The sequence below is a fragment of the Juglans regia genome, chromosome 8 (genome assembly GCF_001411555.2).
Source record: "Juglans regia cultivar Chandler chromosome 8, Walnut 2.0, whole genome shotgun sequence".
NCBI classification, from domain to species: Eukaryota; Viridiplantae; Streptophyta; class Magnoliopsida; order Fagales; family Juglandaceae; genus Juglans; species Juglans regia.
The window spans coordinates 2,756,126-2,771,844 of record NC_049908.1 but is presented as its reverse complement, the minus strand read 5'-3'; the positions used below and the strand labels follow the sequence as shown (position 1 = coordinate 2,771,844).

The following is a 15,719-nucleotide window of genomic DNA, read 5'->3' as shown; positions in this document are numbered from 1 at the left end:
ACTATTGTGAAGGCTGTAAATCAGGAGAATGAGGACTACCTTGCTTGTGGAAGCATAGTTCAAGATGCAAAACAAATGCCGCAACAGTATAGAAAATGGAAGGTGCAATTTGTCAACATAACTCGAATGAAGTGACTCACATGTTAGCAAAGATGGCTATTAGGTTAGAGTCTGAGAAAATTTGGATGGAAGATATACCAAGTTGTATTTCAGAAAGTATAGAAAAGGATAAGGAATGTATGAAAAATGTTGATTACAGATAAATACAAATTGTTTGTTTGATTCAAAATAATAATAATAATAATAATTGTTGCAGGGTATTGCCGGATTGATGCAACATTTTTAGATGCGGTGAAAAAGCATCGCGCAACGAGGCTACCTTTTGGTTACCATAAAAAGGGATCTGAGAAATGGTTTACACTTGAGCTAAACCAATTCTCTACACTTAACTTCAACTATTCATCCATCTAAACTTATTTTATTCTTTGTAACAAAAATTCAACTATTAAAAGTCACGAAATAGTTTGCTTGGGGTTATGTTACTCAGAGTATGTCTGTGGTAGGTCAATTGGTTACCACAAAAAGGGATCTGAGAAATGGTTTCACATGAACAATTTTTTCTTCTAGGTGGAGTTTGGTGAATGAAACATCAGGATTAGGATAGAATGGTGAAGGGATATGAGCTTGCATGTGGTGGTTAGCAGGCAAAGAAATAATTTAGACTTGCATCCAATAATGTATCCAGGATAGATTTGCATGGATTACCCTTAGTGTATTTGTGTACATGTGATCAATGGCACTGTGAGATGAGTAATCCCCTAGACTTGGGTTGAACTGAACGGGTTTGGCCCAGGTTGCTTGAGTAACATAGGCCGAGACTAGACCGAAGAGGGCTAGGCTGACCCAGAAGGCCCATAGTGAGAAAAGGTAGAAGACGCGCCTTGCCTGGGGCCCGGTCAAAAGTATGGATTGCTTTTGACCACCCATGATCAAGGCGCAAGGGTCAAATTGAGGTGTTAGGAAGGACCCTAACACCTAGGCGCTGAAAGTAGCATAGACGGAAGCACCAACAACTCAGAAGCAGGCTGTCAGGGACAACCCCTACGCTCGAGTACTGACGGCGAGCTCAGACCATGGCCTCACTGCATTAAATGGAAGACAACACCAAGCACAACACGGCCTGGATTAAGGTGTTAGTGGTCGCCACGATAAGGCGTGGGGCCCTGCCACCTGACGTGGCTAAAAGGTATGAGCGACACCTCCTCGAATACGTGAGATAAAAAATAGAATACATGAACGAAACTAGTTGAGTGTAGTGAGATAAGTATCATAGGAGTATTGGAGAGTTTTATTTTGAAAACTTGGTAATTTTTCTTGGGTCAGTATTGTTGGAAACTTGCTGATTTTATTAAACTTTGTGGAGTCTTTATTATTATTAAATGTGTTAGAGGATTTCATTGATGTTATTCATTGTGGAAGTATGTATAATTTTATTAAAGGAGTTTTACAAGTTGTGGAGTTGTTTTCCTTGTGATGTTTTGGAGTCTAGATAAACTATTTCGATGTTATTTCATGTGTCAGAAAATAACTCTAATCCTCAAAATAAGGGGCATTATATGGTATGGGAGACTAATCAAATACTGTGCAGAATAGAGTGAGGAATTTTGCCAAGTTGGGCAAAAGAGAGAATAAAAAGAAAAGACAAAAAATGTTTGGTTTTCAATAATAAAAGAAAATAAAATTGAGTTCCATTACAAGTCGGATTAATTGAAAAGTAATAATTACGCACAACACAATAAAGTGTGCAGTTTACAATAAAGTGGGATCTATTATACTGCTTAAGTTACATTATATGATAAGCTTGCTTTCAAAAGAAGGAAAAAAAAAAGTTTATAGTTTTCTTTAATCCCAATAATTCCCTATCGCTAGAGGTTGGAATGAATGGTGGGATTTTGTCAAATTGGGCCAAGGGTCAGAACTGATCAACTTTTAATTTATTATAATAATATTTTATTTAATTTTTAACAAAATATTTCATCTCATCTTATCCAATCTCAGAATTGCATGATCAAACGAGTCTGAATCAATACAACTTATACTGCCGTTTTCCGTTTTTTAAATCTCTCACGCAAAAAAATATTGTGTACGTGAATGAATGTATTATGCATGTGATGCATGTTTCCCATACCTTCGTTTCGGCCCCCATCGTCATCGCTGAGGTTTGAAATTGCAGTGGAAGAAAACCTAGCTAGCTACTGCATGTCCTAGTTCCAAGCTGCGGTGCAATTTGCACATTAAAGGAAAAGCAATGGAAAAGCAGCCCGAGCATTCACTTAAATAAATGTCTTTTCATTTTTAAATTTAATTAATAGCATCATATTTGAACCATATTAAATTAGTCAAATTAATTTTATTTAAAATATGAGTTACAGTAATGCAATCATTCTTTTTATATTTAAAAAATAATGTAGCAAGTCTAAATATCTTTTTTTATTATATTTCAAGATTATTATATTATAGATATGTGATTTTTATGGATTGTACATATATAATTTTTATTTACATATGAGATTTTACCATCTATATACATATGAGATTGTTATATTATAGATTGTTTGATAGTGAAAATGAAAATGAATATAATTATTAGAGGTTATCGAAAATTATGAAAATAAAATTAAAAATTAATTAAAAAATAAAAATTATAATTATTATTATTTTGAAAATGAGGACGGCATCTTCGGTGTTTATTGGAGCCCTGGCAGAGGAAAACCGTAGTTATAAGGACATTATCAATAAAATAAAATCAATAATTACAAGTTGAAAACAAACTAACACAGCCTATGACTTAAAACACTCTTAAATAAGTAAGACTCATCGTATCCGTTTCAAACAAACCTTTTAAAAAATGTGGAATATCATTGCAATTATTCCATGTGCAGCTACATCCCTCTGCTCCCATGCGCGTCAAAAAATCTGTCGGCGAATTACCTTGCCTATAGACTTGATAAATAGAGTAGTTCAACCCCAACAAAAGATCTAAGATATCCTCCCAATAGTCTTCAAAGTACCAACGACCACATCTTGCTTTTTCCACCCACTAAATCATAAGCATAGAGTCCATCTTCAGGTCTACATTAACTAAGCCTAACATTTTCAATAACCGCAAATCATGTAATAAGCCCATTCCTTTAGCAAAGGTATTTATACCATGTCCAATATGCACTGCAAAGGCAGAATCATATCACCATTTGAGCTTCTAATCACCCCCAGCACACGCTCTCCCTAGGTTTCTTAAAAAATATCATCTACATTCATTTTTAATTTCCCTTCCATCATTCTTTCCATATAACATTACCCTTGGGTGTGTATTTATATATATATATATATATATATACATACATACACACACATATATAGATCAGCCGCTCCACAACGATTTGATGTATAGAAAGAACTGTCATAATTGGGGTTTGGCTTGGCTTGTCCAGTTTGGTTTGCTAGATAAGATGAAACTAGTCTGTACGGATGAAATAGTTTTGTCTATCCAAACAGTTAATTTTACATATCTATTTCGTTTCTAAGTTTTCAAACCCATATCATTACTTTCTGACATAAACAGTAAAAAAAATTTCTTTATCATTAGTGGAACCCACCCCTTTATCAAAGAGTGATTCTACACTCACACATGGGATTGTGATCCTGACCAGTGTGTTTTTTTTTTTTTGCTTTTTTCATGCATTTTTTTATCATTTTTAAATATATATATTTTAAAATTTTACAACATCAATAAAAAGTACTTATTTATTCATTAAGTAAAAAAAAATCAGTTGGGATCGAGCCCAGTTGGGAATACCTAGTTGTGGTTTTAATATTTTCCTTTATCAAATTTTAAAAAATCAAAATTATCTCATTTTATCTCACTATTTAAATATAAACCTTTTTACAAATTATCTAATCTCATTAACTTAAAAAATTATATTATTATTTAAAATATATCATCTCATGATCTCATCTTAATTGTATATTCAATAATGTAGGTCATGTTCATAATTTTGACTGTCATGATTGAGTTTGGTCCCAATTCCCCAATCCCCATAGACTTCGAGCATCTCAACCAAACCTGGGATCGCTTCAAAATCTCACTTTTGCACGTGAGTTTCACACGTGGAATGCCTCCCCTAACTTTGGGGTTCGAAAGCTTTGGATATGTATGGACCGGACCACCTTAATTAATTTGTCAAAAGTGCGTGTGAATGTTCAAGTCATTTCATTGGATAATTGCAATCCCATTCAAATCGGGGCCCATGATGAAAATGACAAGGGTATGGACTGAACTGTGGCTCGGCCTCAACCTTTGATTGATTGATAATCCATGTTGGACTTGCATCACCAAATGATCAATCTGGACGGCCCTGAAATCTTGATGATCATCATACTTTCAGTTCAGGAGCATTATATACCGAAGCTAGAGATTGAACTTGAAAGATTTTGGAGAATTTAATTGAATAAATCAATCCCTATTTAATACTTCATATCTCATTTTTTATGAAAAATATTCTCATATCTTATAAAAAACACTTTATATATTATAAAAAAATTATAAATATTAAATATAAGAGTAAATAGAGACTGATGCATAATAAATCACTTAATTAAATCGTGCATAGCAATTTGATGCATTAGTGCAATCTTAGTGGACCCTTGCGCCCGACATTTATAGATTCGATCGGGTGCATATATATTGGAATATTTTTATTCTTTTGAAAAATAAAAATACATTCATGCTTACCCTCGTTCCCATTAATAGTACTTAATTAATTTAAGCATTATTAAAGTACTTTTTGGGTAAGTGATTGAAGTACTGGACCACTAACTGATTAATTAGAACATTAATAAGCAAGCCCTACAGATTTCAAAAGAGACAGGCAACCCTTCTTTAAGGGAAACTGGTCGGCTACAGTACTACGTCATGCATACGTATATAATTAATTGAGGGAATATATAAAGTCATGATTCAAACAATTTAATGGATGAAAAAGGGTCTTAATTAAATAAAAACAAAAATAATAAAATTGTATATATATAACATCATGTTCAGAATGATCAAAAGTGCGACATTGATTAGTACGAGTACAAATGAAGCACTACTAATCCTCGTTTAGCTCTTTACAGCCTAGCTATATTAATTAATGGCATGCATGTATATATATCAACTTTCAATGTTATCTAGTAGAAATTAATGGCCAGAGCTGAACTGAGTGATCAGCTGTAATTGATCAAATATATTGCCATATATATATATATTATTGCATCAAAATTATTTATTTATAGTCAGTTATTTTCTGTTAAAATAATTATTTTTTATTAAAACGAGTATATTTTCGTCATATTTAGTTATCTTTATCATCGTAAATAAATCGTCATAAATACTCATTTTTTTGTTGTATATATATAAGTCCCGAAGCATGATTAACAATCAAACTTTAATTGATCACATCTTAGATACAAAAAACATAAGAAAGAAGAAAAGGAGCGATTTAAATTATCTTTACATACATCTTATAGACAAAATAAGAATTAATTAAGGGAATTGCTCGAAACCAGGCAGGTGAACTGGCAAAAATAGTCAAATCAGTGGTTTAAAGTTTAAACGCTTATTGTAAATTTGATATTTTATGATCCCTTGCATGCAACATACTTCTAAAGCATGGTTCTCTCCTCCTCAATTCAAATGGTAGTTCTACCCTCTTTATATTTCTCAGCTAATCTTGGTGAAATAGATTCTTCTTCATTTTGGAATCCTTCAATTAAATATTGATGGCGCTTCCAAAGACAACCCTAATTCTTCTGGCTGTGGTGGTATCCTTAGATCCTCTAATTGCTTCATTATTGTTGATTTTTCTTTTTTTTTTTGGGCTTTGATACTAATACTATTGTAGAATTATCAGTTCTGAAATTTAGTCTTACTATGTGTTATCAGTTAAGTATTTATAAACGAATTATTGAATCAGATTCTCTCCTTGATGTAAAGTAGTTTAATACTAAATCTCAACCCCTGTAATGTTTTGATATTTGGGATGATATTTTATAGTTCAAGCAATATTTTCTTTTTAGTCTCAAACATGTTTATAGAGAGGGCAATGACATTTTAGCGGATAGTCTCGTCTCATCTGGAGCCTGGGCAACACAGTAAGTTTCTCTTCTCTAGTTCAATTGTCTAAGCATATGCTTGGTTTGCATGCTTTGGATCATGCAAGTGTTCCTGGCTTTCAGCATTGACTCTAGTTCTTTATTTCTTTATGGATCCTTTGTAATCTTCTTTTATTAATTTTCTTATTTCATTTTCTTTAGGAGCTTGGTTTTCGGATTTGATTGTAATCCCATGCTCTCTTTGTATACAGTATTTTTTTATCATAAGTGAGGGTTATTAATAAAATTGAGATTTCATCATCTTCATTTATCCCTAAATTATAATCACATACATGACTAATGCATGTTTCTTATAATTAGGGCCGGGCCGTCAAAATTGCAAAAAAAAAAAAAAAAATCTATATTTCAATAATTGAGTGTTGATTAAATTGGTCATTAATTACTAAAGAAGACTAGGAGCTAGAGTTGGTACAACTCGATCGAGCCAATTATTCTCGAAGTATATAGCCTTGACCGTACGTGGACCCAAATTCAAAAATATATATAGCTAGCTAGGTTGGGAGCAATATTTTCTCTTGGTTTTTAAAATACTTTGCTTTTTGTTTGCCTAACCCACGATCTCTAATATTCTTTCTGCCTCCCCAACTAATTAATTAGTGATAGCTTATATATATATATATGTATTTACATCTTCCAAAAGGCTTAATCTTAGTTAATTTATTATATGATTAGGATCGAAGTCAGTGGATCAATAACCACGCCGTGTATATATGCGTGACACCGCGATGCATGAGATCATATAACCTATATATTGATAGATATACTTCATTAATATTATGGTTGTTGACATGTACATGAGCAACATGCATATATTATATCAAAAGTAGTGCTCCACAAGGAAACTTAGCAAGAATTTTTAGTCTATACATGAGATCAATACATGATTGTCCACTATTTATTGTTGTTTTAATTATTACAACACTTTTCTAGGGTTTTAAAATGGCCAAAAAAAAGAGGAAGTGGAGATCAAAGGCTGTGGGTGGGGATAGCAAGGGTGTAAAACCCTAGAAAATGGAGATAAGCAGCATGCCTGCCGGATGCGACAAAGACCATACATGCACAGTACTGCATATTCCTTCGAGAAAGAGACTCCGGGTCCCAAAAGTAGAGCTCCAGAGAAAGAAGCTAACTAGGGTGCGCACGAGCACTAGTGTATGTAACATAAAGATTAAAGACAACTCACTTTTTTTTTTATTCTTCTTTTCATTCATGATCTGCTTCCTTCCTTCTCTGCAGTCTGCTTTACAACGTCCCTGCCCAGTACTAGTACTGATCTTATTCTCAGTTCTCTTTGCCTTAAACTGTAACCGGCCCGATCCTATATAAATGACATGCTTGTGCTCTTTCTGATCTTGGCTAAAAGTTCTTTTCTTTTTCTTCTTTTTAATTTCTCTCTCTCTCTCTCTCTCTCTCTATCTCTACTACGATCGAAGAGAGAATCCAAGATAATAATATAAACATTCCAAATATACAACAGGCCTGCAGCGTACAGCTTAAAGATTATTGCTTTTCTTCTGTCTAGTTGTCCTTTTCTTCGATCATTGAAATTACATCGAATTGATCATATTTATGAGGTCCAGCTTGTATATAGTTAACAAGAGATCAGAGTTCGAAGATTAGTCGTTTTAATTTCATAATTTGGTAATTTGACGGTACTTCTACGTACTAATTAGATAAACAACCAATGAAGACACGTGAATTAATTGGTATATATATATAGATCATCGATGCTTTAATGATTACTGGATCGAAGTCGATCCGAGTCATGAACCAGAAAATGGAAACTGAAAATGATGTCGATCTAGATCTGACATGCATCGCGGGAAGGCTAATCAGGTCGATCGATTTGGACTAAATACGCAAAGAGACGATGTCCAAAGTTTAGATTTCTGAAGCTATATATATAATATATGCATTGAGAGTAATAATTAGGCAAGCTTGTTTTGGATTATTTAAGCTACTCTAATGATTTAATCAAATACGAATTAAATCATTATAATTTATCTTAAAAATTTAAATAGATGAGAATAAATAAATTTAATTATTTAAATTATATTTTAAGATATATATAAGTAATTAGAGTAATTATATTCTTAGGCCCCTTAAAGTCTCAAGCACCACACACCAGTGAGCTAGCTTTTTTTTTTTTTTTCTTTTCCTCTCTACCGTAAAACGATTTGTTTTCTCTACTCCCCACGTTTTTCACATTTTCTCCAAAACAATGACTCAAATTTCTCCTTCCCACTTCTCCCTCCATGATTTGCTCCTTCGCCCGTGTTGCAGTACGTCTGCCACAACCTTTCACCACCGACAACTCCGATGGACCAAAGAAACTTAGATTCGGCAAGTTGTTGTACTGCTCTGGTATAAAAGTCCTCTTTTATACCTAGCTTCTCTCTTTATGGCAATCTCTCTCTCTCTCTCTCTAAAAAGTTTCAGTAAAACACAAAACACCAACATTTCTCTACAATTTGAGTCGAAGAAAGTTGCTGCTTGAGTCGCATGAGCACAAATAGAGTAGAGTGAAAAAAATTAAATTTAAAAGTTGATGCTTTGTCAATCTGAGTCGCATAAGCACAAATACACATGCAAATGCAATGCACAAGAGCAGTGCAGACTAAGCAGTGCAGAACTTGAGTGAAAAAAAGGATAATGGAGATGATGGGTTAGATAGCAACTACTAACTCTGAAAAAAGAGTTTCGACGACAGTATTGATAAAAAGAAAGAGAGAAAAGCTTTCACTGAGGCAACTTCAATAGAGAGAAATTGTATTTTTGACTTGATATTGCTTATTTATTGAAAGTTGTTGCTTTTTGATATTGTAGTCTTGTGAAGTGTCTCCAAGATCAAAAAATTTTCGATGTTATTATTTTCTCTAGAGTTTTAACTAGTCCATGAGAAATTGAGAATGTTATCGTGCAGAAGGAGGGGGGAGAAGAAGCATTCGGCAAGGAAGGGGTAGAGCAAAGAAGGAGGGAGGGGGAAGGGCAGAGACGAAACTCGATTCTCAAGAATTAGATTGTTTTTAAATAAATCGGTTTGCCATATCATTAATACGTGGTATTATATGCATCTAGACTGACCTAAGAGTAGAATTACTCAAATAATTATGACCATGCATTCATATGGATAACATTTCCACCATTTGCAGCGTTAATGGTTGTCATTACCACTAGCTAGCTATATATATAGCAGCTTCACTGGCATGGGTACCCTTATTAATAATGGTACAGCCAAAAAAGGTTATAATTAAGGCACCACATTCGTTCGTACGCCATTGCTACAACGTCCACCATCAGCTAATATATACATATATATATATATATATATATAATATACTCTATTATAATAAATAATTATCTAATTATAAATAATAATTTTTATTTTTTTTTGTTAAGTTTCGTAAAGTTATGTTTTATCAAAATATTCTTAAAATTTAAAATTTAATGAAGGATTATGTTTTACTTAAAGACCTTAATAGCCCCACGGTGCACATGAATTGACGTCTATTTTTTATGTCATTTTTGTTCTATAGTGTATTCATTTTTTTTTCTTTTTTTTTTCAATTTTTTTAAATAAAAAATTAATAACATTTTATTATTATATAGAGTAAATAGATAATTCAATATGGATACAGATCAATGCTTATATTTGGCTGAAATTTAGATTTTTTTTAATCTTATTTTTTGTCTTTTTTTAATCAGTTTGTATTTTTTTTTTCCAAACAAATAAGTTACTGATTTTTTTATTTTTTTAATTAAATAATTATCTTGGGGGCACTCCGAGACTAACGTATCCGGGACTATTCCCGTATATATATATATATATATATCTTCGTCCACCAAGGTACGTGTATATATATACACGTGCAGGAGAAAAAAAATTGTACTGATCGGCAGTCTTGCACCACATTCTTGCAGGAGAAAAAAATAAAAAAATTCTTCTACTCAATTGATGTGTGTGGAGATCAGCTTAAGTAAAATAACTCTTTGATTAATCATCTCTTAAAATGCCTGCAAATGGGTTTTGCCTTTTATTAACATGATTACTACTTGTTAATTATAACGTGCATGTAGTTAGCTAGTATATCAAATTTTATCAGCATATACAATAGTACTTTCATTACCCCCAAAAAAAAAAAATATTTATAACGAATTTTTTACGATAAAAATATGACTTTTATAACAAATAACTGACCACAAATTAATTAATAGCTGCAAGTGTAATTAATATAAACACGTACAACATGAAATGAAAGGCTTATAGTTTCAGATCCACATGTCCATAAAACTTTCCAACTATTCAACGGTTACAGATCAAAATTCTTTTTACCATCCCAAGTCAGTACTCATGACCAGTGTATACTGATCAAATTAAAGAGCGTTTTGGTGAATATATAATCCGACAAAATCAGAGCCTTTTTCCGAACATCTGTCCCTTGTTTACCTTTCAACTGTTCGTGTTCAAACATCGATCATTAATTCTAAAGAAAGTCAAGGTGTTCTTTCGCAATTATTCCCCCCGAATCGTGCTGCTCCTTAAATTCTAGTGCTTTCACCCTCCTATTTAAGCACTCATATCTTACCGTCTCTCACCCTAGCTATCTATCTACCCTAGTCTTCAATACTTCAATCCACGTTTCTTAATTATTACATGAAATCTTCTGCCTTCGATATGATATCATTCTAATCCCTAATCTTCTTTCTCTCCTTTGCATAAATATTATCCCCAAAAGAGTTTAAATCATACGTGCATGTGCTGGTAATTCTCTTTTCTTTGGTAGTACTCATGTAATATTAATTGAAGTTTTACCCGACACACACTCGATCGCACACATATTATTTGAGATGAATTTATTGCATGTAATTAGTCTTCTCGTTCGTGTTAATGCCTGAAACTATATATTACACGTCGTCTGATTGATGATCTGCTTTAATTTGTTGTTCATTACAGGTTTAAATAGTGCTTGGTTCGATTATAATATGCCATGAATGTACTGGTAAGTATTTTATTTTATATCCCAGATTAGAACCAATTTTATATCGAAGCTTCTTGTTAATATGCCTTTTTAACACTAGCCTGGGATACTAGAAATTATGATCAACATCTTCTTTGGTGGAGAGAATGCTGTTATATATATATGTTATTTTAGTAACTGAGAAACACATCTTTCTCAGTCTAAAGCTGTGATTTTTCTCTGATTTGAACCTTCTTTTACGTAGATGTACGTTACATAAACTAAGCTAGACATGATGGCAAAGAACGGAGCTAAAACATGTCGGCCATGGACATTGTTGATCATGTTCTTGATCATCTTGTTCTTCACTCTCCCGGAGGTGTATGGCGAGGAATTAGAGGCTCTCTTTTCGTTCAAAGGTTCGATCAAGGACCCCTTAGGCTTTCTTTCCAACTGGAGCTCCTCTGCCAATTTTTGCAACTGGCACGGCATCGCCTGCGACAACTCTTCCCGCGTTAACTCAATCGAGCTCTCCGGAAAAAACATCTCTGGCAAAATTTCTGCCTCAATTTTCCAGTTGCATTATGTCGAAGTTCTTGATCTCTCCGACAATCAGCTCTCCGGAGAAATCCCACGTGGTTTATTTTCTTGCGCTTCTCTTCGTTATCTCAATCTTAGCAACAATAACTTAACGGGATCGTTGCCCAGCATTTCCGGTTCCCGCCTTGAAACATTAGATCTGTCCAACAACATGCTTTCGGGTAAAATTCCAGACAACATCGGATTACTTTCGAGCCTAAGATATCTTGATCTGGGTGGAAATTGTTTGGTGGGAAAAATTCCAAATTCCATCTCGAATATCACAAGCTTGCAAGTCTTTACTTTGGATTCTAACCAGCTAGAGGGCGAAATCCCTCGTGAAATAGGCCTTATGAAGAGCTTGAAATGGATTTACATCGGCTACAACAATCTTTCGGGCGAAATTCCAGATGAGATTGGAGACCTGGCTTCTATATATCATCTTGATCTTGTCTACAACAATCTGAGTGGACAAATTCCACCATCTCTCGGGAACCTCAGCAATCTTCAGTATCTCTTCCTCTACAATAACAAGCTCACGGGTCCTATTCCAAGATCACTTTTCGACCTCAGAAAGCTGGTCTCGCTTGATCTTAGCGACAATTCTCTTTCGGGTGAGATCCCGGAAGTTATTGTTCAGTTGCAAAACTTGGAGATTCTTCATCTTTTCTCCAATAACTTTACCGGAAAGATTCCGGCTTCTTTATCCTCTCTGCCTAGGCTTCAAGTTCTCCAACTATGGTCGAACAAGTTATCCGGCAAGATCCCTGAAGACCTAGGAAGGTGGAACAATCTCACTATGCTAGACCTTTCGTCCAATTCTCTCGTCGGAAAAATACCCAAAAGCGTGTGCAACTCGGGTCGACTTTTTAAGCTCATCCTCTTCTCGAATTCTCTCCAAGGCGAAATTCCCAAGAGTTTAAGTTCTTGCAAAAGCTTACGGCGAGTTCGTATCCAAAACAACCGTCTCTCCGGTGAATTATCTTCTGAATTCACAAAACTGCGGCTAGTATACTTCTTGGATATCTCAGGAAACAATCTTTCTGGCAGGATCGACGGGCAAAGGTGGGATATGCCGTCACTGGAAATGCTGAATTTGGCCAAAAACAAGCTTTCCGGGGAGTTGCCGGGTTCATTCGGTAGTGACAAGCTCCAGAACTTGGACTTGTCAGAAAATCAGTTTTCAGGTGAGATCCCCCAAAGCTTTGGAAGATTATCAGAGCTAAGGCTACTAGAGCTAAGTGAAAACATGCTCTCTGGTAATATTCCAGAAGAATTGTCTTCATGCAAGAAGCTTGTGAGTTTAGACCTCAGTCACAATCAGCTAAGTGGCAAAATTCCAGTCAATCTCGCTGAACTGCCAGCTCTCGGCCTGCTTGATTTGTCTGCAAACCATTTGTCCGGAGAAATTCCACCAAATTTAGGAAGAGTTGAATCCCTTGTGGAAGTGAATATCTCTCAAAATCGCTTTCATGGAAGCTTACCGTCCACCGGAGCCTTTCTTGCCATAAATGCCAGCGCGGTTGCTGGCAACGATCTTTGTGGTGGCGATACTTCCAGCGGTTTACCGCCATGCAAAGGCCTAAAAAGTCCCATGTGGTGGTATGTTCTCGCTTGCTTTTTAGCTGCGTTGGCAATCTTTGCTCTTGCTACTGTTATCACTGTTTTCATTCGGCGACGAAAGGAATTGGAGTTGAAAAGAGTGGAAAACGAAGATGGAATGTGGGAAATGCAGTTCTTTGACTCCAAGGCGTCAAGATCCATAACAATTGACGATATCTTGTCATCGACGAAACAAGAAAATGCCATTATGAGTGGGAGGAAAGAGATTTCATACAGAGGGAAGTCTTTCATGAACAACATGCAGTTCGTCGTGAAGGAAATCAATGATGCCAATTTAATTCAACCGGGATTTTGTTCTTTTATCTCTAATTTCGGTAAGCTATGGCATCCAAACATCATAAGGTTGATCGGAGTGTGCCGGTCCCAAAAGGGTGGGTTTTTGGTTTACGAGTACGTGGAAGGGAAAATTTTGAGTGAGATTCTTCGTGACTTGAGTTGGGAGAAACGACGTAAAATTGCCATCGGGATTGCGAGAGCGCTACAGTTTTTACATGGCTATGGTTCGCCGAGTGTTCTGGTCGGTCTGCTGTCGCCGGAGAAAGTTCTGGTCGACGGGAAAGATGAAGCTCGCCTGAGTTTGGGCCTCCCTGGATTGGTTTGTACGGACACCAAGTGCTTCGTTTCTCCCGCCTACGTAGCCCCAGGTACGTGTATAATTTACCCTTTATAATAAGCGCCGTTAAATACTTATAAGAATATATATTAATAACGATAAATCATTTGTAAACTTTCAAATAGATAATTAAGTTTCATACAAATTTTTGTAAAAAATGATCACATATAAAAAAAAGTGAAAAAAAATTATTTTTTATAAGTAGAATCTATTTTTTTACATAGAATATATATAAAACTTGTTACTTAAAGACTTAACTTATACCTAATATTACTTGTTAATAACAATGATACTTTTGATAGTTGCTAATAATGGACTAAGCTAGTGTTGTGCCTAAAACTTAAGAAGTGCTATGAAATCAACAACTTATAATATTATGTTTAACTTATAAGATGACATGGTTTGATGTAATACATTATTAATAATAATAGTTTACAATTTGACATAATATGTTAAATAATATCAGTTTATAATTTTACATTTGTATAATGTTTATATAAACTAAACATTTCTCTCTTATATATACATACATACATGCATAGTTAACTTGGAGATCTACAAATACGTATGTACTTAGCACTCACCATGCATGCAGCATGCATATACTTAATTAAGGCTATATATATAAATATTTATATATATATGTATATATATGGGATGTATGACCTAGAGTTTTTCTTTTGATTGCAGAAACCAGACAGATAAAAGATATCTCAGAGCAGAGTGATATCTATGGATTTGGTCTCATCTTGATCGAACTGCTGACGGGAAAAAGCCCCGCCGACCGGGATTTTGGCGTGCATGAGAACATGGTGGAGTGGGCCAGGTATTGCTACTCAGACTGTCATCTTGATGCTTGGATCGATGGGATCATAAGGCCACATATTGCAAGGAATAATGAGAAGGAGATCGTCGAAACCATGAACCTAGCCCTCCACTGCTCCGCCACTGACCCCATGGCTAGACCATGCGCGAGCGATGTCTTGAAAACCCTGGAGTCTGTTTTTACACCAAGGTCTTGCGTTTCTGCCCTAAACCTTTCATTAACTTATAAATAGATTTTCAGATTTGGCCTGGCCCTACGATTTTTATTTGTTTTCCTTTTTAACAAATAATTATTAGCTTTTGTTTAATTCTCATGCAATATCTATATATATGTGGACTTGAAATATATGGATATTACTGCTGAAATGCTTTTGTTAATGTCTAATGGTGGTATGTTTGAGTACATACTAGTGAGTAGTACTGTAATTTATAAACATCATGTAGATAATAAACTAAGTGCCATTATAATATGAATTAATACAGCCTTTTATGCACGTTTTGGCAGTTCTTTAAAACCCAGAATCACCACCATGATTTGATTTGTGTTAATAGAGCTTAATTATGCTCTAATAATATCCTAACAGCTTGGAACTTTTTTGTTTATCCCAACTCTGGGCATCCTAGCTAATTACTTATCACATATATGCCAGCTTGTACTTAGTGATCCTTACAACAGCACAGTCAATTTACAGGCCGGCACCAGTATATTTTACTATTCGAGGGGTTGATGGTACTATTGTCTGTCCCGTACTTGTCGGGCATGCAGTCTTTTGGATGGATGTGATCCTTTTTTTTTTTTTCGCCGAGCAACACAAGCACAAAGCTGCACGTAAAAGGTTTTTCACGCAGTGATATATAGAATGGCTTTATATGCATTAGGTTCACATGATCTCAAAGACTCAAAAGGT

The 15,719-nt window shown here is 34.8% G+C and overlaps 1 protein-coding gene across 1 annotated transcript; it reads left to right on the top strand.

Moving 5' to 3' along the window:
- Positions 1 to 10,838: 10,838 nt before the first annotated feature.
- On the top strand, positions 10,839 to 15,261 carry LOC108979506 (probably inactive leucine-rich repeat receptor-like protein kinase At2g25790). Its single transcript, XM_018950195.2, has 4 exons — positions 10,839 to 10,975; positions 11,168 to 11,213; positions 11,437 to 14,017; positions 14,677 to 15,261. The coding sequence occupies exons 3-4, from the start codon at positions 11,464 to 11,466 to the stop codon at positions 15,042 to 15,044; spliced, it is 2,922 nt and encodes a 973-aa protein (XP_018805740.2). The 5' UTR covers positions 10,839 to 10,975; positions 11,168 to 11,213; positions 11,437 to 11,463; the 3' UTR covers positions 15,045 to 15,261.
- Positions 15,262 to 15,719: the final 458 nt, after the last annotated feature.

Bases quoted from the DNA above. Each gene is read 5' to 3' on its own strand.
- LOC108979506 (XM_018950195.2), top strand. From the start codon at position 11,464: ATGATGGCAAAGAACGGAGCTAAAACATGTCGGCCATGGACATTGTTG. The intron at 14,018-14,676 runs GTACGTGTATAA...TTTTGATTGCAG, and splicing joins TCCCGCCTACGTAGCCCCAG to AAACCAGACAGATAAAAGAT.